At 39.4% G+C, this 26,414-nt stretch overlaps 1 protein-coding gene across 1 annotated transcript; it reads left to right on the plus strand.

Moving 5' to 3' along the window:
• Positions 1-1,353: 1,353 nt before the first annotated feature.
• On the plus strand, positions 1,354-25,684 carry SLC2A5 (solute carrier family 2 member 5). Its single transcript, XM_063436838.1, has 12 exons — positions 1,354-1,448; positions 6,589-6,687; positions 7,395-7,555; positions 7,707-7,831; positions 7,907-8,059; positions 8,747-8,872; positions 9,253-9,440; positions 11,590-11,700; positions 20,952-21,053; positions 21,405-21,480; positions 23,773-23,900; positions 24,911-25,684. The coding sequence occupies exons 1-12, from the start codon at positions 1,404-1,406 to the stop codon at positions 25,214-25,216; spliced, it is 1,620 nt and encodes a 539-aa protein (XP_063292908.1). The 5' UTR covers positions 1,354-1,403; the 3' UTR covers positions 25,217-25,684.
• Positions 25,685-26,414: the final 730 nt, after the last annotated feature.

The raw sequence follows: 26,414 nt of genomic DNA on the forward strand, positions 1-26,414 counted from the left end.
GTTTGAGGACGGACTACAGAACACTGCTCTAAGCTACTCCTGGTTATAACATGCAGGACACCCATACCTGTGCAGGTTGCTGTTAATATCATCTACCGAGGTGATGATGAGTGCCTCCGATTCTTATTATAGAGAATTCTCAACACCTTTAGAGTTAGTCACGAAATTACGGATTATCAAAAGTTAAAGGGGAATTTCACATTTTAGGCAAAACCTGGCAAATTGGACAAATTCTCAAACTAAGCTATGTTTTTAGGATGGCCATTTTGGTCTTAAATATAAACTTAACAACATTTCCGACAATTCAGACTTTAGTAAACAACCCAGTGTGAGTACCACATGTTGGTGTAATGTGTTACATAAAGGACTACAGGGTAACTTGGGGGAAAAAAATGTAAATCCTTAAATTTTAGCTAAAAGCTACTTTTAATAAAAAAAAAAATTAAATTCATAATGGTTATCATACCAGCTGACGCACTCACTTATAAATAATACTAAATGAGGAGCGCAACCTTAAAGATAAAAAATAATCACTTTATTAATTGGGTCCACTATGCCAGGTATCCCCAAGAACGTTCTAAAAACATAAACAATAATATCAAAACAGCACTCCATGCAAAAAATACAAAGTATACAAAAAAAACACATGTATTCACACAAACAGAAAAAAAATGCAGCAATGGTATTGATGGTATAAAGTCACAATGATACATTCAAGGAAACCTACCCAACATACCATAAAACAATGAAAGAAAGAAACAGTAGTGAGAAGAGGGAGATAGTCAGAATTGCCCCCCAACGTTTTGGCAAAATTGCCTATGTCTGTGAACATAAGTGACAATTGCTCCCTTGATAATCCCTTGATAATCAGTGGTTCTACAAGATTGAGTTGTAGTCAGACAGAAGATTATCTATCTTTAAATCAGGAGTTCTCCTGCAGTCTTCCGGTTTATCTTTCCAAGAATTGTAGTCCAACAACAGACAAGAGGTCAAGGTTGAAAATCTAGTTAGCTTTAGATTAGCAGAGGTGCTATCAAGAAAAACATGGAATTTTGTTGACATTTATTTCTATTCGACTTTATACAATTACCATCGTAAATCAGTGTATCTTTCCCTGTGATATATGTGAATCTTTATTGTACATGTAACATGTATATTATTGATTAGCTGTCTCTATATAACCTAGGCAGGATACTTGCTGCCAAGATAATGTTTATTTTGTCTGGGAGGTAGGCATTTCCTATACTGTTTGGCAGCGTACCATGGAGAAAAAAAAAAAACCCAGCTAATTTCTCTTGAATTGATAGCACGACCAAAGTTCAGCACAAAGTCCCACTTTCTCTCTTTTTCTTTTTTATGCAGTTTTGGTCGGCAGCATCTAACCCATCAGGGTCTCAGAACCAATGGCCCTACAAGAAGAAAAGGGTCAGCTAGAGGAAAGGAGGGGGGTAAGTGTACTATGTGTGACACCCACTATTCTGTCTGAAATATAAACTTGACATTTTTTATAACAGGACTTTGAAATGTTGCCATTTTTGTGTTAACACATTTTACTTTTGCGAACTTAAACATGTCTTGGTAGTGGATCCAAGTATTTCTTGCCCCAGTACCAGAATAGTATTTAGATAGTTTTCGAATTCTAAGTACTCAAAGGTATAAGGTATATTAAAGCAGGTGTGTGTTGATATACTAATTATGATCTGAATGTTATTTGCTAGTTGTTAGACTAACCTGAACCTTCTTGGGGTTATACATTTTCCTGTTATTTTTAAAAAATAATGAATACATTCATTTTCTTATATATTAATATGCAAATATTTCAATAAAATAGATCTCCAAAATGCAAACACACCTAGATTTTCTTTCTGTTCCCTAAAATGTAATAGTCTAATAAAACTGCTTACATAGAGTGTAAGCTCTTATTATGAAGAGAACTCTACTTGTAAGGTGTCTAATAGTGTTTTTAATTTTAAAGAGAAGGTACTTCGAAAAACATGAAGAACGAAGAAATGCAAAGGGTTCATATGACAAATAAAGGATACATTTGTTGTTGTGTCTGCATTTGTACTATTGCATATTTCGATCTCTAGCTTTTAGTATGTGGTAATACACTATCAGAGGGGCTCAACAGAGGATAGAAAAGGTCTATTTTAGTAGGTGCCTCTTGCCCCTTGCAGCTGTAGAATGCACTGGGTATTTAATTTTGTTAAGTGGTGTTCTGCACAACTCCAAATGATGTCCACAGTGGAGATGAAGGGCACTCAGTAGGTAAGGTTTTGCCACTCACCAACTTACTAACATGCCCTAGGGATTGCTACTGAACCATTAGTTTGTTGCACCCATAAGGCATTCAAACGTAAGCTGGGAATTATTATAGTATAGGTTTCTACTTTCTAATGAAGTAACTAACCATACATTGACCTTTACAAATTGCATTCTAAGTGTGTGGAAAACCACATGGAATTGTCCTTATTTGGCTCCACCGCAGTCCTTGAGGATGATAGATGCACGGTGCTAAATATCTGCCAGGGTCTCTGATGTAGAAGAAGGCTTCATGACACAATCTTGCTCCCCATCTTAAAAACCACATTCATCCATAGGTTGAGCACTTTCACTTATGATGGCAAACTAGGTATGGCTGATGGGAAGTGGCAATGTAGGGGTGACTTGGTGACAGTTGGTGATGCCCTGGTATTTTAGTTGCGCATGTAATAGTAGCTTTCTCACATTGTGCACAAGTTCCTTTTGTGTGCTTCTTCACAACTAGACCACATTCTCTTGGCAGAAGTGATGTCATGCATATTTCTTACATAAGATATGGTCTGGCCAGTGCCCATCTGGCATTAGCCCCACTTGCCCAGTGTCCAGCACTTACTGTTCTTGGTTGTTGAGATAAAGACAAAATCTTAATTTCATCTCCCATCTGGAGAGTTAATAGTGTATCTTAATGATCTCGTATAACATTTTGTGCATTCTTAATAACTAATAAGTGATATATTAAATTGCGTGTTTATGTAATGACTTACCCTTTTAACCCCTTAAGGACACATGACATGTGTGACATGTCATGATTCCCTTTTATTCCAGCAGTTTGGTCCTTAAGGGGTTAAAGGCAAGAATAATAAAGGTAACAAAACTGTGATATTGTTTAAAGGTTAGTCCTTGTCCTTTGTTGATGCCATTAACAGTGAACTTTGTCAAAGTGGATATTCAGGTATGCGTTCGTCATATATACATAAAGGTATATATGATCGCAGTCCTGATTTTTGACCATACCACCCATTATTTTTACCCCTTCATCGCATAGTAGAGGGCACAGTGGTGCTATGTTTTAAGGCCTAATAAATGCCCATAATGTAATATTCAGAAATGGTACAATCTGACAGGTCAATGTTGATGCGAAGAGATTTTTTTTCAAAGTCTTGTACCCTTTACTTTACAATTTTTTTATAGTTTCTAATAATAAATATATAGTAGGCCCCTGACTTACATTGAAATGTGATTAGTCGTTTCCCCTAATTTTAGGTAAAATGTATTGTTCAGTCCCTATGAATTGCTGTTGCCATCTAAAGGCTCTCAGCTCAGCAACTAAATGCCAGTTCCAGTTCCATTGCTGGCTGTGCGTGTGCACCCAGGATGTATTTATGTGTCTACAATGTTTTATATATAGAAAAAATCCCAGGCACTCACTGCGATCGTCTCCAGGCAGATTTATTGCAACGTTTCGACCTGTTAAGGTCTTTATCAAGCTTGATAAAGTCCTTAACAGATCGAAACGTTGCAATAAATCTGCCTGGAGACAATCGCAGTGAGTGCCTGGGATTTTTTCTATTTGTACATATCCCTTGGGGTTCTTTGCTGACCTATGCTCAGTAGCGCCCTGTGTTTAATTGTTGTGACTGAGTGCAACCCTACCTTTTTTTCTATTACAATGTTGTATATACAGGGAGTGCAGAATTATTAGGCAAGTTGTATTTTTGAGGATTAATTTTATTATTGAACAACAACCATGTTCTCAATGAACCCAAAAAACTCATTAATATCAAAGCTGAATATTTTCGGAAGTAGTTTTTAGTTTGTTTTTAGTTATAGCTATTTTAGGGGGATATCTGTGTGTGCAGGTGACTATTACTGTGCATAATTATTAGGCAACTTAACAAAAAACAAATATATACCCATTTCAATTATTTATTTTTACCAGTGAAACCAATATAACATCTCAACATTCACAAATATACATTTCTGACATTCAAAAAGATAACAAAAACAAATCAGTGACCAATATAGCCACCTTTCTTTGCAAGGACACTCAAAAGCCTGCCATCCATGGATTCTGTCAGTGTTTTGATCTGTTCACCATCAACATTGCGTGCAGCAGCAGCCACAGCCTCCCAGACACTGTTCAGAGAGGTGTACTGTTTTCCCTCCTTGTAAATTTCACATTTGATGATGGACCACAGGTTCTCAATGGGGTTCAGATCAGGTGAACAAGGAGGCCATGTCATTAGATTTTCTTCTTTTATACCCTTTCTTGCCAGCCACGCTGTGGAGTACTTGGACGCGTGTGATGGAGCATTGTCCTGCATGAAAATCATGTTTTTCTTGAAGGATGCAGACTTCTTCCTGTACCACTGCTTGAAGAAGGTGTCTTCCAGAAACTGGGAGTTGAGCTTGACTCCATCCTCAACCCGAAAAGGCCCCACAAGCTCATCTTTGATGATACCAGCCCAAACCAGTACTCCACCTCCACCTTGCTGGCATCTGAGTCGGACTGGAGCTCTCTGCCCTTTACCAATCCATCCATCTGGCCCATCAAGACTCACTCTCATTTCATCAGTCCATAAAACCTTAGAAAAATCAGTCTTGAGATATTTCTTGGCCCAGTCTTGACGTTTCAGCTTGTGTGTCTTGTTCAGTGGTGGTCGTCTTTCAGCCTTTCTTACCTTGGCCATGTCTCTGAGTATTGCACACCTTGTGCTTTTGGGCACTCCAGTGATGTTGCAGCTCTGAAATATGGCAAAACTGGTGGCAAGTGGCATCTTGGCAGCTGCACGCTTGACTTTTCACAGTTCATGGGCAGTTATTTTGCGCCTTGGTTTCTCCACACGCTTCTTGCGACCCTGTTGACTATTTTGAATGAAACGCTTGATTGTTCGATGATCACGCTTCAGAAGCTTTGCAATTTTAAGAGTGCTGCATCCCTCTGCAAGATATCTCACTATTTTTGACTTTTCTGGGCCTGTCAAGTCCTTCTTTTGATGCATTTTGCCAAAGGAAAGGAGGTTGCCTAATAATTATGCACACCTGATATAGGGTGTTGATGTCATTAGACCACACCCCTTATCATTACAGAGATGCACATCACCTAATATGCTTAATTGGTAGTAGGCTTTCGAGCCTATACAGCTTGGAGTAAGACAACATGCATAAAGAGGATGATGTGGTCAAAATACTAATTTGCTTAATAATTCTGCACAGAGTGTATGACGAACGCATACCTGAATATCCACTTTGACAAAGTTCACTGTGGCACAAAAATGCCAGGCCTCTGTTTCAACTCCCTCTCCCTCTGTTGTCTTCAGCAATTAAGTCTATATAAAAAAATGATACTTTTTAATCCAATATGGCACTTTTGAGGTTTCCTTTTGTTGCTCCACATGAAAGATCACAATGCAATGTTTACTACCCTCTCAATAACATCACGGAGAGGCATGATTTGTTACCTAGTCATCATAACCATAACTATTAAGGCACAGAAGACATCCATTTTTACTTCTTGCTAAATCTCCATAAGCCATTCTGCCACCACTGAATGGACACAGAGTTAATGTGTCAATGTTGGCAGCACCAAAACCATAAATTGCAAAACACATTTTCCCATTCAAACATTTTGAATGCATAATGAGGATGGTTAAGGTTTCTCTTATGAACTCCCAAGCTAAAGGTAAGCTATAATACCAGGAACTCCTCTGTTTTTTGGCAAATCCCTTGAAATAAAGTGTGACAAAGACAAAAGCTCAACCCATGGACTGTTCACACCTTACCACTAAAATAAGCTGTAAGGGTTATTCCAAACCCAATAACCATGTCCTATTCGATCGTCTCATGAAGTCAGTCGAGGCCGAGGATCTCCTTCAAATAGTCACTGACTTGTTGGTTGATGAACTTGTCCAACACAATCATGATAGTTTTATTCTTCTTGGATCAAGGCAGGAACACATTAATCCTAAGGTTTTGGTGTCTTGAGAAACAATGCTTTGGAATGGTTAATGTTGCAATCATTGTTATTGTTATTAATTTGTAAGGAACAGTAAATTAATAGAATGTAGTGGGGAAAAATAGCAAAAATGGTATATCCGAGACAAGTTAGTAGTCGGGCAAATCCAAAACGCTTTATAGAAATAACTATTAATTATTCCAGTCTTTGGAAAAGTGTGTAATTAACAAAATAAATTACTTTAGACATTACGTCTAGTAAATTCTTCCCTTTGTTTCAGTAAATAATATTACAGCTTTCGGATTTTTGACCTAAACACAGTAGTTGCTTTCTATACGGCACTCTTTACTCTTTACTTTGTTTCCTTACAGAAGCTGACAGTCACGCTAGTCCTGGGTACTTTGGTGGCAACTATTGGGTCGTCGTTCCAGTACGGATACAATGTGGCCTCCGTGAACTCTCCTACTCCAGTAAATACTGATTTTTATCATTTAGATAATGACCGTCCAGTTTGAAAAACAGCTCTGGATGCATTTCATACAGTGCAAATTTGATGCCCCCCAAATCAGTTGTTTTGATTGACTCAGCCTCCCTCAGTTTATGTCAATTAGTCGTTGTTAGTACAAATGTTACAATGTAGCCAGATAATGGGATACCTCTGCCTGTCTGCTGATAACATGCCAACGATACCACCTTCCAACCCCCCCACTCTCCCCCCTCCATACAAGCCCTGCGGGGTCTTCTGATAATGTATCCTTTAAAAACAGCATTATGTGTCTTCTGATAATGTGTCCTTCATAACTAGTACTATGTGTGTCCAAGGAACAATCGAACGCACATTTTCAAAGATCTGTATGCATGAATTCATTTTTATATTGGGGTATATCAACAGTTTGCAAAAGCAAAAAACCTCCTTTGCACATCTGTATGGCAGGAGGCAATCTGTATTACTTTCTGACTTACAGTCAGGTAGGTGTTTCTACCCCCAGTTATAATAGTGATGATTTTATTGACATGCTCCAGACACACAATGAAAGCGAACGTGGTTTATGTGTGTGGAGTGTTCCTTAAACTTCACATATAAGACTTTAACCTAGGACTCTCTAATAGAGTTTTACACACCCATCTTGTTTTGCTTTTGTCTTCATAGTGACACTTGTATTCATATATTTTGCAGTTTATGAAAGCATTTTACAATGAAACGTACTCTGTGCATTATAAGAAAGCCATCAGTAATAATGTCATGTCTGTGCTCTGGTCGCTCACGGTGTCCTTGTACCCACTGGGAGGATTTTTTGGCTCCTTAATGGTGGGCCCTCTGGTGAACAAAATTGGCAGGTAAGTCTGTAGACTACAGCTAGAAAATGTTCTGCATGGAGCGAATAATTCTGTTGCATTTTTTGTTTTCTGTTTTATTTTTTTATATATTAACTAGCTATCTAGGCATAATGATGTCAATCAGTTCATATTTCCATATTTGCTCTTATAGGAGAGGTACACTCCTCTTGAACAACATTTTCTCCATTGTCCCAGCTATCTTGATGGGGACCAGTGTTGTGGCGCAAACCTTTGAAATTATCATAGTTTCTCGGTTTTTGATCGGTATCTGTGCAGGTATGTTATGCATCACAGAGAAAGAGATGCCAGTCTGGTACCCTGATGGCCACTAAACTAATCTATGTCTTGTAGGTCTATCCTCCAATGTCGTCCCTATGTACGTGGGAGAGATGTCACCCAAAAATCTTCGAGGAGGCATCGGAGTGATGCCCCAGCTAATGATTACTGTTGGTATCCTTATGGCACAGATATTTGGAATTCGATTCATCCTTGGAAATACGGACGGTAAGATCTTCCTTAAATAAGGTGGGTTTTAAATGGGTATGGCATTTGTAAAGTCTAAAGGTAGATTTTTTATCTTTATAGTGAAAAACACTTTTTAGACATATTAACGTAAGGACACAAACTAGTAAATCATTAACTATATGATTATTGCAAGATACGAGATATGGGTGCAATATAGAAAAGTTACTCTACAGTTTTTTCTCTATATCTACCCAACCAACCTGACCATTTACTGCTCTCCACTGTGGTAGGTGGATTGTATAGTATAACAATAATATGTTCTGTACACCCAAACTACTTTTTATTCTTGGACTATACATGGCATTTGCAGCACCGCCTGTCCACTAGTGGCCATGGATGTACTTCAAAATGCCGCTCTCGTGATTTGATGCCATACATGGTCTATAAGACTAGGAGGTCAGGAAAGTTCTAGCATTGAGTCATCACTTATTAGGAACGAGTGTTAGTTTTAACTAAAGGGTTCAGGTTGGAGTCTGTTACCTTAGTAAAGTAACCGTAGCTCATGAAGTGGTCCTATTTCAGATTTGCAATCTTGGAAACAAAAGAAAGGTTTACTAAGGCTTACCTGAAGTTCTCTCTACATTAAATCACTGGATCTTGGATCTTGTAAACCTAGACAAACCTCTTATAAAATGTACATTACTGTTTCTGTACTGTCTTTTCCAGGTTGGCCAATATTGTTGGCGTTGACTGGTATCCCTGCTGTGCTAGAATTAGTCTTTCTACCCTTCTTCCCAGAGAGTCCAAGGTACACCTTGCTTAACAAGGGTAATGAAGACAAGGCCAAGCGAGGTATGTCTTGTTACGTTCAAGGTCCAGTTTAAAATCAGAACACTAGTAAAAAGACCTATGCTCACAATTTGTTTAGACCCTGTGCATGACCCACTACACATTTCTTGTATCATGTACATTACATCTTCAATAATAGCTTTTTTTAATGTTTCATATACTTCTTTCATTTTTCAGTGGAGCTTTCAGTGTATGTGCCTAAGGGAGACTGATCTGTAAGGCAGTGATCTGTTTAGTAGCTCTAAAGTTGACATATTTAAACTTAATTGGACATTGTGTATAAAGGTCATCAAAGATGTAACACTACTGTCCCAAATAATGATAAAAGTGTTTGGAGATCTGCACAATAAATGGACCCAAATCTGTTGTAATTTCCTTCGAAGCCCTGCAAAAATTGAGAGGGTGGGAAGATGTTGATGGTGAAATAAAAGAGATGTATCTTGAGGATCAATCGGAGAAAGAAGAAGGAGAGCTATCCGTGAAGAACCTGTGCACCTTCCGTCCCCTACGTTGGCAACTCATCATTATAATTGTCTTGAACATGGGACAACAGCTGTCTGGGATAAATGCGGTGAGACCTCGAGAACTTTGCTTGAATTCTTTAAATTCTTTAAAATCTGTAGATGTATAAGGGAGTGCGGGAAGCTGCATTTAACTTAGGACCTTCATTCTGATTTAGACAACATTTACAATTAACTGCCAGAGAGGATTTTGTGGATTGTAGTCTATAGCAGTGTTCTCCAACCCAGTCCTCATGGACCACCAACAGTCCAGATTTTTTTCAGTATGTCCATTAGAATAAAACAGGGAAATTCATATTTCCTGGACTGATGGTGGTCCATGAGGACTGGGTTGGGGACTACTGGTCTATTGCATATAGTGCCAATATATAGTTATTATCAGAGACTTTAACAAAATGGAACATGACAAAGTTTTATAGTGGTTATTTAGGTTATTAGGTTTACAAGGTTATTTTCACTAAAAAGAATAGAGCCATATTTTGCCATTAAAAAAGGGACACTACCCACAATTTAGCTTTACATTTATTTGGACGCGGCCATGCTACTAAGGGGAAAGCAAGGAGGCACAATCGGAGGGGAGGGAGAGAAGAATTCACAAAGGGGAGGGGGTGGAAAAGATCCCAAAGGGAGCTGGTGGGAAAGACACATAAGAGGGGCTGGGAAAGGGAAAAAAGAGAAACACGAAAGTGGCTGAGGGGAGAGATACTCAAGAGGGGCTGGGGGAAAAGAGACACATAGAGGGGCTAGGGGAAAAGAGACACATAGAGGGGCTATGGGAAAAGAGACACGTAGAGGGGATGAGGGAAAAAATGCATGTAGAGGGGATGGGGAAAAGAGACACGTAGAGGGGATGGGGAAAAGTGACACGTAGAGGGGATGGGGGAAAAGACACACAGAGGGGCTGGGTGGGAGAAAGACACATGCAAAGTGGATGGGGGGGTCACAGGGACACACAGATTAGCTGGAGAAGGGGAAAAAGAGACACATAGGAGGGCTTGGGGGAAGAGACAAGGTGCTGGTGAGAGACACACGAATAGGGCTTGGAAAGAAAGAGACACCTAGGGACTTGAGAAGGGGAACAAAGGCAAAGCGGGGCTAAGAGATACACAAGTGAAGTGAAGATGCAATTTTTTTTGAGGGGGGGGCAGCAAAAAACATTTTCACCTGTGTAGCCAAAGTTCCTTGCACCGGCCCTGATGGCCGAATAAACAAAAATCAATGGGTGATGTCATAAATCGTATTAGAGCAGACTAAGCATGTCTAAATATTTTATGACCAAATAATGGAACATGCTTGGGAGTGTATTATCGAAGGATGGATTTAGGATTTTTGGGGGAAATTGAAGTTCATTTAAATGTGAACTGCTGGAAATTCAATGTGATTTTCTCATTTTAAGCCTAAAACTAGAGGGCCAAAATGTTTAATTCACATTCAATTCACTTTGAATCCCCTACAGTTCCCACAAGAACGCATTATTAATTGAGGTAGACATAACACAAAATTGCCTCAGGGTTTAGAGAATAGAATGCATGCTTAAAGAGGAACACAAGGGACACAGACACGTCTAAAAAAATCTAAAAAAGAAAATGAATTAAAACTGCTTAAAACATTTTAATAGATGAGAACTGTTTAACAAATAATAATAAGTATATGTACCTTTCTGGTGGTCGTGTTTGTTTAACACATTTCAGTACGTTAGATTTGAAGTTTGTCTTTGACGTGCCAAAAATTAGAACAGTCTGTGATTTCTCATTCATGGTCATCAATCCAAGCATCCGTTCTGAGGTCTACAGCTATTGTTTTGTGGTTGATTTTCATGCAGCGAGTAGCATTAACATTTAATTACCGTTGTGGAGTAGACGGTCTCAGACTACAAACAAAGCCGTATCATAAAGAAACTGCTTCCATTCTCTTTAACGGTGTTTGATTTATTTGTCAAGGATAGACTGACAGCAAGCCTGCAGTAATGGCAAAGCGTATTAATAAGCTTAATAAATCATTTCTTCTTAGAGTTATTAAAACAGTTTGATTTACAGTCACATTACATGTCACTGTCTGTGTGTGTGTGTGTGTGTGTGTTTGTGTGTGTGTGTGTGTGTATTTGTTTGTTTTTAGGTATATGATCATAATTAAATACACTGTAGCTAATTCTAAAAAAATATATATTTCCAATGCACTTAACTGATGTGTTGTTTATAGGTTTATTACTATGCAGACAGTATATACGCAGAGGCTGGGCTTGATGATGAAACCATCCAGTATGTAACTGTGGGAACAGGATCGGTCAATGTGCTCATGACCGTGGCCGCGGTAAGTAGAGTTTGTGTGAGGTTGTATAAAGTTTAAATATGAGAGGACTTTAAAGGGACACTGTAGGTACCCAGACCACTTCAGCTCATTAAAGTGGTCTGGGTGTAGTGTCCCATCACCCTTAACCCTGAGCATGTAATTATTGCAGTTTTTTATAAACTCCAATAATTACCTGCTAGGGTTAACGCCTCCCCTAGTGGCTGGGACTTCTGGGTCTTTAGGCAACTTTTGGTCACCTAAATGACGCTGGACGTCCTTCTGTATTACCTTAATCCCCACAAGAAAACAAAGAATAATGCTTTCCTATGGGTAAATCCTAATGCGCGTTAGGTCTCCCCTGCCGGCGGATGTTGGCGGGAGAGGAGTGAAGGTGGACCTGAGCCAGCGTCGAGGGACATCACCACTGGACTCAGGTAAGTGACAGAAGGGGTTTTTAACCCCAGGGAGTTGGGGGAGCCTTGACAGAGGGGGAAGCTATAGTGCCAGGAAAACAAGTTTGTTTTTCAGGCACTATAGTATCTCTTTAATCATGCGGAAGGAACAGGTAAAGCTAGGCGCTCAGCAGACAAAATAAATCAGGCAGAAGGACGTGCACGGGGTTATCTCTGGAAGGGAGAATTAGCTGAACTAGAAGAATTCTTCAAGTCATCCATGATTCCAGTTCAACTAGTTTGGCCTTACATTTAAAATTCACTTAGACTTTCTGACAATTGTCGCATTAGTGAATGACCCTGTAAGACAGAAATATTTCATATAAATTTATCATCAACATAGTCATTCACGGCAGAGAGCAAAAGAGGCAATTTACATTAAAAATACACATCGTAATATAAATTTACTAACGCAGTACAAGGAATATTGTTTGAGTAACAATTACGATGATGCCCGGTCACATACTTATTAAGCAGACATTGTATTTTGGAATGGTAATGTACTGACAATTGGTTGGCAAGCTGTAAGCTCGTTTGGGCAAGTCCCTCTTCACCCACTGTTCCCTTATGTCAAACGCGCTTTGTTAGAATGAATTGTTTGTCATGTTTTCCTGTTGTACAGCGCTACGAAATATGTTGGAGCTATATAAATAATTGTAATTTCACTATGCTGCATTTGCTACCGATGTTGTTTTGGGGTCAAAAGAAGAGAGCTTGAAGATATGCCTGTTTTATGTCATCATAAAATGTACGTATTGTACAGGGAAAGGAGGCTGTGTGTGCAGTCTGCTTCCAAGTGGTTTATAAAGCAGACAAAACAAGTCGTCTTTGTCACCAATGTGAAAATGAGGTTGTGTCACAAGAAGTCTGTCTAAGTTTGTCTAACCAATCAAATATCTTGCCCAAGCAAAGAGGAAGTAAACCATCCTCAGTATTGACCTAGCAGCAGAGGGGTTGGTTTTTGATAACAAGGAGACTTTTTTTTTTTTAGTTTTTTGCAAACCATTTGAAAATGATTTGGGGGAAAAGAAAGACTCTTCTTTTTTCCTGTGTGCATCATAACCACTATAATCATTCATTGTAAAGGTGCCTGGTGCTGCGGCGGCAGTTCATAGGGCCTGACAACTTCATTTATAAGTAAGAAGAAATTTAGCGAGCTCACAATACAGTGAGGGAAAAAAGTATTTGATCCCCTGCTGATTATAAACGTTTGTCCACTGACAAAGAAATGATCAGTCTATAATTGTAATGGTAGGTGTATTTTAACAGTGAGAGACAGAATTTTAAAAAAATCCAGAAAACTGCACGTCAAAAAAGTTATAAATTGATTTGCATGCCAATGAGTAAAGTTTTGACCCCTTCGACTTAGTACTTGGTGGAAAACCCTTGCTGGATATCACAGAGGTCAGACGTTTCTTGTAGTTGGCCACCAGGTTTGCCCACATCTCAGGAGGGATTTTGTCCCACTTCTCTTTGCAGCTCCTCTCCAACTACCGTATATACTCGAGTATAAGTCGACCCGAATATAAGTCGAGACCCCATATTTTACCCCAAAAAACTGGGAAAACTTATTGACTCGAGTATAAGACTAGGGTGGGAAATGCAGCAGCTGCTGGTAAATTTCTAAATAAAATTATATCCCCCCAAAATTATTTTAATTGAATATTTATTTACAGTGTGTGTATATAATGAATGCAGTGTGTGTGTGTATGAATGCAGTGTGTGTGTGTGTGTGTGTGTGTGTATGAATTAGGTGTGTGTGTGTATTAATGCAATGTGTGTGTATGAATGCAGTGTGTGTGTGTGTATGAGTGCAGTGTGTGTGTGTGTGTGTATGAATGCAGTGTGTGTGTATGAATGCAATGTGTGTGTGTATGAATGCAGTGTGTGTGTATGAATGCAGTGTGTGTGTATGAATGCAGTGTGTGTGTGTATAAGTGCAGTGTGTGTGTGTGTGTATGAATGCAGTGTGTGTGTGCATGAATGCAGTGTGTGTGTATGAGTGCAGTGTGTGTATGTGATGCAGAGTGTGTTTGTGTATGTGATGCCTTGGTGGGGGGTGGGCATTTTTATTATTATTTTTTTAATTATTATTATTATTTTAATATTATAAATTTTTTGTTAGATTATTAATATTGTATTTTTATATTATTATTTTTTTATATTAGTAATATTTTATTTTATTATTATTTAAATTTGTATTTATTTGTTTTAGTCCCCTGCTTGTTGCCTGGCCAGGGAGGGGGGCTCTCATTCCCTGGTGGTCCAGTGGATGGGGGCTGGCAGGAAGCTGTAACTTACCTTTCCTGCAGCTCCTGTCAGCTCCCTTCTCTCTCCTCCGGTCCGGTCAGCTCCCCTGTCAGCTCCACTGTAAGTCTCGCAGTGTGACTGCCGCGCAGAGCTTGCCACGGTAACCCGTGGCAATGCTCTGACCCCGCGGCTCTCGCGAGACTTGCAGTGGAGCTTACCGGACTGGAGGAGACAGAAGGGAGCTGACTAGAGCTGCAGGAAAGGTAAGTTACAGCTCTCTGCAATCCCCCAACAGGACAGCCGGGCTTGTAATGAGCCCGGCGGTCCTTGTCTGTATTATGACAATGTAAGTTGCCATAATACAGACATAATACAGACATTGACTTGAGTATAAGTCGAGTGGGGGGTTTTCAGCACAAAAAATGTGCTGAAAAACTCGACTTATACTCAAGTATATATGGTAATTAATGTTTTGAAGCTGACATTTTGCAACTCGAACCTTCAGCTCCCTACACAGATTTTCCATGAGATTAAGCTCTGGAGACTGGCTAGGCCACTCCAGGACCTTAATGTGCTTCTTTTTGAGCCACTCCTTTGTTGCCTAGGCTGTGTGTTTTGGGTCATTGAATACCCATTCACGACCTATTTTCAATGCCCTGGCTGAGGAAGAAGGTCCTCACCCAAGATTTGATGGTACATGGCCCCGTCCATTGTCCCTTTGATGCAGTGCAGTTGTCTCGTCCCCTTAGCAGAAAAACACCTCCAAAGCATAATGTTTCCACCACCATGTTTGACGGTGGGGATGGTGTTCTTGGTCATAGGCAGCATTCCTCCTCCTCCAAACACGGCGAGTTGAGTTGATGCCACACGGCGAGTTGAGTTGATGAGCTTGATTTTGTTTGACCATAACACTTTCAACCAGTACTCTTCTGAATCATTCAGATGTTCATTGGAAAACTTCAGACGGGCCTGTACTTGTGCTTTCTTGAGCAGGAGGGCCTTGCGGGCGCTGCAGGATTTCAGTCCTTCACGACATAGTGTGTTCTCAATTGTTTTCCTGGTAACTATGGTCCCAGCTGATCACCGTTCTCATGATCATTGAAACTCCACGAGGTGAGATCTTGCATGGAGCACCAGACCGAGCAAGACTGACAGTTATTTTGTGTTTCTTCCATTTGCGAATAATCGTACCAACTGTTGTCACCTTCTTACCAAGCTGCTTGGCGATGGTCTTGTAGCCCATTCCAGCCTCGTGTAGGTCTACAATCTTGTCCCTGACATCCTTGGACAGCTCTTTGGTCTTGGCCATGGTGGAGAGTTTGGAATCTGATTGATTTATTGATTGCTTCTGTGGACAGGCGTCTTTTATACAGGTAACAAGCTGAGATTAGGAGCTCTCCATTTAAGAGAGTGCTCCTAATCTCAGCTCGTTACCTGTATAAAAGACACATGGGAGCCAGAAATCTTGCTGATTGATAGGGGATATAATACTTATTTCACTCATTGACATGCAAATGAATTTTTATACTTTTTTGACATGCGTTTTTCTGGATTTTTTGGGGGGTTTTCTGTCTCAAACCACTGGGTCCTAGATTTTCAGCAGAGTCAATGTCTGAGGTTAATGAAATTTGTTGTGTTTGCTGATTGTGAAATCAATTAACAGCTGCTGATTTTTTTCTTAGAATTACTTTCTATTTAAAGCCATTATATAAATATTAAAATACTTTGGAGAATGTTAATAATAACAAGAATAATGGCATTCCCTAAAAACTGCTTTAAGACTCCTTAAAGGCAAAATCTCTAAAAACAGAAATAGAATATTTAATGTTGATTTTTCTAACTATGTTGCTTTTCTGACTATGCAGAAGAATATTATTATTATTATTATCGCCATTCATATAGTGCCAACAGATTCCGTAGCGCTTTACAAGTAAGTTACATAGTGGAGCATGTCCCTAAGTAATGACTGTATTACCTGCAAAATAATGCCAGTGTTTAAAAAAATTAAAAAAGATAAAACATAGGTAGTGAAATATTACAACTGTAAGAGTTTGTTCAATTTAATTAATTGTCATATACTGACATCTAGTGGTATCATTAGATAATGCATGCCCGAAGAAGAATGTATTGGAAGTCTTTTAAATGAACTCTCCTGATTCAGAAAGCACTTCCATTTGCTGAAGTGCTTTATTTGTTTGGAGCCTGGTATTTTTTTTTACAGTTTTTAAATGTAACTAGTTCAATAGAAATTGGCACTTTCATAACTGGGCACTAAAATGCCTCCCTGACTTCTTGGTTTACGTCAACTGAACGAATAGAAGTGGCCATCCCCCTTTCTCAGAGAGCTGTACTGTACTAAAGCTTATTGAAAACCTATGGAAAACCAAGAATGTGTGCGCCTGTGTGTTTTGGATCCAAATAATGATCTTTGTTATATTCAGAGGAAGCCCAAATTATTATTACAAGTGCACTTGGAGAAGCGAGAATTAGATACCAGACACCTGTTGGTATTCAAAATAAGACTCTGACGTTTTATTCATCAGCTGGGTTTTATACATCAAAAAGTAAGTGCCTACGTGCATCAAGCATTTCCTGAGTCCAAGTTAGCCAATTTTAATATAGGATATCATTATATGACACCTATAAGCTTGAGCCTTGGAATCAAGATAAATTCTATCACAAGGGTCACCCAAATGTCCAAGGTATTTCCAGGCCTGCTAGCCAAAGCCTGTGGGACTTTCATTTATTGCTTCACCACGGTTCCCTTGGACTGAGAGACCACCAGAATCAGCGGAGGAGAGTTCCTTCATTTGTTAGGCGAGGTAACATCATAAAAACCTTCCGAAGTTGGAGCTGGAATGTAAGTTAAGGTACGACCAACAGTAGGTTTGTTTTTACATAGAGAGGTTAGTAGACATGAAAAAAATCTAAAGGTTAGAACAATGGCCATAATAACAAATATAGCTAATAGCAAAAAAAGTACAAAATTGTCTTAATTAGTAAAGTCAACCATGTTCCTAGCCCAAATGTCCAATCCCAATCCTCAAAGAAGCCAGTATCCTGTTTGATATCCTGTACTAAGTCATGTAAATCTTTTATATGTTTATGGATCATAGTGCCATGATCAGATAGGTTAAAACAGCACATACCTTCAAAAGCTTCACAGCCTAAGTCATGTTTCATTAGTAAGTAGTCAATGGCTGCTCTATTCTCAAGGATTGCCTTCTTATTTGCCTGGTTGTCCATAAGTAGCTCTTCTAGGGCCTGTGAAGAAGCATTTCAACCTTTTGCAAGGGAACAGGCTACAGCATTAACTACTCAGGTATTATACAGTGCTAAGCTTGGGACTCCTACCAATGTGTACGCTAGGTCAGAGTATTCGGCTTTAGATAAGAGAGTGATTTCAGGGTTACAATCTGCAGTAAGGGTGTTTTTAACATCTCTCCTGTCTCTCAGCAGTTTGTGTAGCTGGGTGGTTTTAGGGATCAGGTCAGATTTGGAAAACATGGTCATGGTTAGGCGAGAAATTTATGGGGTCTATGGGTATGTAGGTACTTCCTTAACAGTGAGATGGGGGTAGGGACAGCTATAAGACAAGATTCTATGGCGTTTTCAGTACTGAGGAGAGGGTTGAGGCAAAAGGAGGTTAAATTAAAAGCCTTAGCTAATTGCAACTATATATTTTCCTGCCATGCATTATTATTTTCTGGTCTCAAGTCAGAGTAGCATATCCGAACACAACATACAATTGTAAAGGATAAGAACAGCTTCATGTCGGTGGATCAGTCGGAGTGACTTGTTTACAGTGACTGGCGTGTATCCACATGGCTTTTCCTTCTAGTTTCACTGAGGTAGCAGTAGTCAAGAGCCCTTGGAATGGACCGTCAAAGCGTGGTTCAAGTCCTTTCCTCACATGCCTCTTTATCACCACCCAATCACCAGGCTGCAGTTTGTGAGTTGCAGAATCAGAGTCTGGATCTGGAATAGAATCAAAGACTTGTTTATGCACCCTGCCTAATCTTTGGTGTAGGGCCTGAACATAGGCAGTCATACTACCATGCTCCATCTGGAGGGTTTGGGGAAAATAGAGGCCTGTCTTTGGGGCACAACCAAACAGGATCTCAAAAGGGGATAGGCCATGTCTGGAATTGGGGGTGAATCTCATAGAAAAAAGTGCTAGGGGAAGGCATTCAGTCCAGGGCTTCCCTGTGTCTTTCATGGCTTTTGCAATCTTGTTCTTTAAGGTGCCATTTGCCCTTTCTACTTTCACACTACTTTGGGGGTGATAGGGGGTGTGGAAGGCCTGACTGATCCCTAAGGCTTTCATAATTTCTTGCATTATTTCCCCAGTGAAATGGCTACCTCTGTCACTTTCAATCACTTCAGGTACTCCATATCTACATACCAGTTCCTTCAGAAGCTTACTTCCTGTGACCTTCGTTGTGGCTTTCGACACTGGGTAGGCCTCAGGCCAACCTGAAAAGAGATCAATGCACACCAACACATATTCATACACTCCTACCTTAGGCAGTTGAATATAGTCTATCTGCAGTCTTTGAAACGGGTAAAGTGGCCTTGGTGTGTGCTTACTTGGTGTTTTGACAGCCTGTCCTGGATTGTTTCTAGCACAAATCATGCAAGCTTGGGTGTGTTTAGCTGCTACAACAGTAACTCCGGGTGCTACCCAATGGGTGTTTACTATGGTGTTCATGTGCATCTTGGATAGATGTGTAGGTCCATGGGCAATCTGGGCCATCATGGGGTACAACACTCGTCGTAAACACAGTCTTTTACCTTTCCTCCACATTCTGTCATCATCAGGTTCTGCATCTTGTTTCCTCCAGAGGTCATGTTCTTCCTTGCTTGCCTGTCTTTGTAAGCTTAACAATATATTGTAGTCAATGGTGTAATCTGTAAGAACAACTTGTAGGAAGGTATTACCTGTACAGGGATGAACTTGAAATGCTGCTTGCTTGGCAGCTTTGTCTGCTCTGTGGTTTCCTCACGATCTAGACTTTTTGCACATCTGGTCCTGCTTTGTATTGTTTATAGGCATCTAATCATTGGCTCTTGTGGATACTATAATCACAGCAAGGCTTATTGTGTGCTAGGCACTGTTGCAGTCACTTTTTTTCAGATCCATATTGTGTCTGTGAATTTTTTTTTTTTAACTGATATACTTGCAGGCCAAGCCAAAGGCAGGCTGGAGGTGGATAGAAATGTGTAGGGGTGATTTCTAACTTGAAATGATCTGTACTGCTGCTTATCTCAGAATTAGAAGCCCTGGGTATCTTTTAGAGTTTAGATTATTTTATTACTTCTATACATAAGGCGTTCTAAGCCATATCAACTACAGAGACCCCTATTTACAGACCAAGCTTGTGCTTCAAAAATAGGAAATGCCAGTACCACGAATGTGTACTCTAGTCCACGTTTCGTAAACGTAACCCTAACCTTGTTTATATGTATCATTGATTACATCTTTTATAGCAGACAGACACATGTCTATCCCCGAGCTGCAAAATCTATACTTTCTGGACCAAACACACATTGATTTTTCTTGTATGCAATGTGGATTGCAGGATTTGTTATGAATAGAGCTGAACAAACTACAAAGATGTTTATCACTTTGAAACACTGGCGGCATATTATACATAGTATGCAATTCAGCATCCGATTTTTAACACAGTACATGCCACAGAACAAAATCCTACAGCGTGTCATTGGGGGTGCCCTGACATGCTTTACCAACAATCCAAAAATTATTTTTATTAATATTGCTCAATATTCTGTAGCATTGTACAGTCTCAATATGGTGCTAATAATACAGAAAAAAAGTATTTCTACACATTGTTATTATTATTATTATTGGTATTTATATAGCCAACTAATTCTGCAGCGTTTTACAATATTTTGAAAGGGGGAGGGAATTTACAATAAATGAGACTATTACCCAACGACACAGGAACAATAGGTAGATGAGGGCCCTGCCCAAACAAGCTTGCAGCCTAGAGGAGGTGGGGTACAAAAACACGACAGGGCAGCAACGGGGAAAATAGTAGCACAGAAGGAGAGAGTGGAGTGTGGCTCTTTAGGAGAGAGCAAAAGACAGATATGGATAGGTATAGAGAAGTTACTCTGGGGTGTCCATAAGCATTTCTGAACAGATGTGTTTTGAGGGAATTGAAGACTTGGGGAGAGTCTGATGGGGGTAGGTAAGCTGTTCCAAAGGAAGGGAGCCACCAGTGAGAAGTCCACATATTATGAAGAAACAATAAAACCTACCAGGTGGTGGTGAGAGGGTTGTACCCACATTTCCAATACATTCAGCATGTCATATTTATCAAGCAAAACAGGTGCAATTCAGTGGCAAAGAGACAAATGTTGGGAGACATTGTAATGATTTCTAATGCAACTTATTTCGAATTCTGCACCTGTTTAATACCTTGATAAATGTGTCACATTTTATTTTTATTTACATATTATTTTATTTACCTGCACGTGTATTAATAAATACATGCTGCAGGGTTCCTGGAGTTTGTAATATATATATATTTTTTAATTCTCTAGGTTTTCATTGTTGATTCCTGGGGAAGGAAAGCGTTGCTGCTTGTCGGGTTTGGAACTTGCTGTGTGGGCTGCGTTGTTCTAACGATCGCTCTTGTTTACCAGGTGAGTTCATCGATGTTATAATAATACTAATTATATAGAAGTAACAGAGTAACTAAATCAAACATTACACGGTTCTATTGGTTAAGTTAAGAGGGTCAGCCCAGTGTGCTCTGCCTATAATTGCTGTCTAACATAGGGGTCCACTTTCTTTTTATAATTGGGGCTGAAAATGTCAAGTCCTACACTACCAGATAGAAGACTGCAAGCCTTTAGCATCCACAGCTTACTCACCAGGGTACATTTAAACTTGCCAGGGCTGGATATTTTAAAGTACACAATCATAAAAATAAATGTGATGATAACGTCTGTGGTTTTCATTTACAATGTTAAGTTAGTTCAATCTCTTAACAGTCAACTGTATCGTGGATGCCTTACCTGAGCATTGTCTGCATCATTGTCTATGTGATTGGTCATGCCACGGGACCCAGTAAGTAGTGTGAGGTTTGAAATGTCTTTTCTGTAGTACCATGTGTGTATTTTACATATTAATCATTTTGTCATATGAGATGATGCTCTGTTTCCATTAAGCAAAGACTGGATTAGCAAGAAGACAGGGCTCTTCACAAAAAGTGTAAACTGTCAGGAACTCAATGTGGATTTCAAATTCTATACCAAAATATCAAACCTGAAAAATGCTCCACGTCCGCTATAATTTCAATTTGGTTTGTTGGTATAAAATTTGAAATTCACTTTGAAATCCTGATCGGAAGTGTACTAAGTATTGGACAGTAGGGGGGTATCCCCAATGGGTGACAAGCGGTAAGGGGGTGCACAGAGCACTCGTCTCTAACCAAAGAAGCTCTGTAGAGGTTGTTTGGGGCTTCAGAGCGGTGTCGCAAAGGGAGCTGATGTATTGGGATCTATCCGTACTAATTAGTCAGAACTCCCTCACATCAGTTCAGAACTGCTGGGAGCTGGGCAGTCTTTGAAGAGAGATCAAAGCAGCACCATAATGGTCCCCAGGCATGAGGTTCCACATAGCTCTCCCTGTAAAGGTAAGAACAGGGCGGCTGGGTGGACCTACTTGTAAAAAACAAACAACAGAGTAAAAATGAAGTGTGTGTATTTATGAGTCTGAATGTGAATGAATGTGTGTGTGAGTCTGTGTGTATATGAGTCTGTGTCCATATATAAATGTTTGTATGTATGTCCGTGTTTGCATCTGAATGTCTATTTGTGTAAATGAATGTGTGTGTGTATGAGTCTGTGTGTACGTTTATCAGTGTGTGTGTTTTTGTGTATATGTCTCACGTATTATGCGTATGAATATGAGTATGTGCGTGTAAGTTAACGAACATGGAGTGGTTGAAGGGTGCAGAGTGAGACAAAAAAGTTATGCCATGAATTCTACACACTTCTTTAATAAAGTAATAGTAATAGTATAGTAATACTATATCTCTTTAAAGGGGCACAGCCATGGGCACACCCATTTTTTTTAACCCCCCCCCCCCCCTCGCATACTCCTGACTTTACTACATTTGATTGTCTCCCTAGTCACCCCCACAGGCTGCTCACTGTTTAGTAGACATGCCCTTATTTGCAGCATAGTGAGTAGGGGCAGGAGGGACATTTTAATCTCCCTTAAGTACTAATACTTGGACATTTTTACTAGTAGATAGCTCCCTAATAATGTGGGAATTAGGGGACTAGCTAGTAAACAGCTGCAGGATGCGTCACAAATCGAAATTGAATTCTCCGTATGAAAGTCCAAACTGAAAAAATGCCAGAATTTCGTCCTAACACGAATTGACAAACTGTACTCATTAGGATGAAATTCAGTCCATTGGCCAGCGCCCTAGTCTGCATGACAGGACGTTCGGGAATGGGGAATGAATCAACGCAAGATCATGGAAATGGAGCGGACTTAAGCTCGTCCTGTAGTCAAAGAAGAAAAAATACATAACACAAAGTAGTCCCTACTTTATCTTATGTTTTAAGGAAAACTAAATGAGATAGAAAAAAAGAACAGATTCTGAGAGAGGAAGAGGAAACAATAGGAGAAAGGTAAGTCCCAGTGGCGCTTTAATGTTAGCCACCTTTTTACGTCTGGTATCTGGTATTGTATTCAGCATTGCCATATATATATAGCATTTCCTTCCTTATACCTATAGGGCCTGTGAGGGAGCCCTATCCTTTAGGTGTGCTGCCTTTATTTAAGTTTTTAAGCGCTGTACACTTTTAACGTAGTCCTTGTATATAAGCTGTTTGAAGCTCTTAACATTTTTTACGGAATGCAATCATGATAACCACAAAAGACTTGTTTTATTGATTGTATTTGTTGCCTTAATATTGAGCACAATTTTAAGTAAAGATTCAAGGGACACTATAGGTACTAGAACTACTACAGCTCAATGTACAATGTACAGCAACAATAGCATGCCCCTGCTTTTCCTACATTGCTGCCACATGCCACCTATAGAGGGACTTCCTGTGTTCGGTTTTGGAATTTTCAGCATCTCCACGCCTTGCATGGAGACACTAAACGCTCCCGATAGAGATGCATTGAGTCAATGTATCACTATGAGGAGATTGAGGAAACTGTCCTTCCAATGATTCCATTTAGGGAGGCATTTGATTGAGATCATCTGTATTGATGATCAGCATTGGCATGTTTGTATTCCTAACGCTTTAATGTTCCTTTACTAATCAAAAATGTACATTATGATTTTTTGATGAATAAATATAAAAATACCTGACAATAGACTAATTTCCTTCTCAGGTCCGGTCCCCACCATAATCACAACTGAGATGTTCCGTCAAGCCTCCCGTCCAGCAGCCTTCATGGTGGCCGGCACCGCGCACTGGTTGTCAAACTTCATTGTTGGTCTAATCTTCGAATTCCTCATGGTGAGTTCATATCTCCTGATAACTAGATACTTTCATCTTTCCCTGACATACGTCTTCAATAGCCATAGCAATTCTGGTTTACACATTATTATTAGTGTCCTATTATCATCAGAAAGGAGGAATTTATACTCACAAGGTTATTCACAGAATTGTCAGGAATTGAAAGTGAATTTAGAGTGGACTTTCAAACATTAGACCAAAATAGCCACATAGCACAGCTGACTTGTAGAATTTTCCCAGTTAAGCTATTTTTGGCCTTAAATTTAAAATTCACTTAGAATTTCTGCCAATTCTCACTTTATTAAATAAGCCTGTATGAGTTCTTATGTAGAGTAAATCATTCATTGTTATGTTGTACTCTATTACAAAATAATTTCTGCAAACGGTTTTCCTTATGTGAAAGATATCTCCATTGCACATAGAAAGAAATCCCCCAACAGAAAACAATTTATCAAGGGCAGCTGTCAGAGCTGTATTTTTTGGAGCCCCACTGGAATGGCCTGGAGACACGCTGTTTTATATAGGGCAAGCAGGTGTGCTTATATTTGGTAGAGCTCGTTAGAGGGAAAGTGTGTGGGTAACAAACGATCGATTTTTGCTTTGGGTCCAGTCAATGGGAATTTTTGGACATTTTCCCCTGGTCAAAACATGTGCATCTAAAGTCAGAAAAAAAAAACCAGTGCATTAGCAATCATGCAAAAAAAAAACAAAAAACCTCAAAACAAAATAAATTTTTATAGCTTTCGTGATGTCCTAGTGGTGCAACTCTTCATCTTCCTTAGTGTAACACAAAAGGTAGATACAATAGAAGTTCATTGCAAGTTGGATACGTGCAGGTAGGGCATTACTCGACCCTCTTCAGGTTTTAAACCCTACAGGTATTGTTGTGTTCTATTCTTTAAATTCCCATCCAAGTTGTCTATTCTAAAGTATGTATGGTCCTCTACATTAAAAAGGATTACATTTGATGAGATTTTAACAGTATTTAATTATTTCTTTTTCCCTGGCAGAAAGGATTGGGCTCCTACTCTTTCATCCTTTTTGCAGCCATCTGCCTCGCTACCTTTATTTTCATTTATATTTTCGTCCCGGAAACCAAAGGCAAATCCTTCCTGGAGATTAGCCAGATAATGGCAAAAAGGAACGGACTTGAAGAGAGAGCAGACTCAAAGGAATTTCTAGACATTCACCCACTGTCCAGTGGAATTCCATTGGAAAAGAAAGACTTAACTTCTGGAGAAATTCCGTTGGAAAAAATGGATAACTTGACCAATGAAACAACTTTGGAAAAAAAGGACCTCGCTACACCATTGTAATCAACTTGTTGCCATATTAACCTCATCACTGACATACAAGACACGGGGAGCTACTGTTCCTTCATCTGCTATGAAGAATGACATCGATGGCAGAAACATTGCCCCTAGCAGCCTGTGTGTTCTACAAGTTACCAGCTATGGTTACATAGATTCAATGTGATGACAAGGTGTTTAATTGTCCTTTGTTCTGTTTACCTTTAGTGAGAAATATGTGTAAAATGTTACAGTTACTTTCAAAATCATTCCACGTGCATCTCGCATTGCGACAAAGAATTGATTGGTTTCAAAAACATGTATTTTACAGTGATTTTGCTCAGAGAACATTTGGACCTTAACATTAAGGATGAATGTGTTCTACTATGTAAATAAAGCAACAATTGGTCCTCACTTATCCTGCCAACAGCCAATAGAAAGGAGGCTTCAGAACTAGTGTGAGCCAGGAGTTTCCTACTGAACCCTATGTTCCTCACACATCATTAAGACAAGCCACCATAACCAACATTATAGACTGTAACTAGAATGTGTAAAGTAGCAATGAATGTTCAGCATGTCACACTAATCTGCAGATAATTAAAACTTAAATTTTTCATTTTCAGAAGGCGGTGGTTTATAATATTCATGATTTTCACAGGGTACCAGTTAGATACCTCTGGTTCTACTTGTCCGCTCACAAATCTTAAAAATTCAGCACGTGAGCGTGAAAAGAAAACAGATCATCCTACGTCTTTTATAGAGAAAGGGGGCGCACAGAGGACTGTCAAAGCAGCATTCACAGAATGTTCTTTAATATTAATTATTTTTGGAACTTTAGAAAAAAGTCAGTAGATATAAAAATGACCTGCTATTGCCTCAATAGATTTAAAACTACAAGTATGAAAATTTGGAACATAAACTGAACTTCAAATTGATGTAGTTGGGAGCTGTACTAATCAGACTTGCTGAATCAAAGCTCAATGTGGCTCTGAGTATTGGTAGGGGACATTTAGCTGTTTGTTTTCCTCTCATGCCGTGGCCAGTTGTATTACACAGCTGTAGATACAAGTGTCCATCCTTCCCCAGCTTCAGCTCGCAATATCTCATTCTCAATTGCCACTTGCAAGAGTGTGAATGCAAATGTTGAACATGATATATGAATAAATCTATCTATATGTATGGAGCCCAGTTGTGATATCTTTTTTAACACTCCCTATCCACTCTC

The sequence above is a fragment of the Pelobates fuscus genome, chromosome 11 (assembly GCF_036172605.1).
Source record: "Pelobates fuscus isolate aPelFus1 chromosome 11, aPelFus1.pri, whole genome shotgun sequence".
In the NCBI taxonomy this organism is placed as follows: Eukaryota; Metazoa; Chordata; class Amphibia; order Anura; family Pelobatidae; genus Pelobates; species Pelobates fuscus.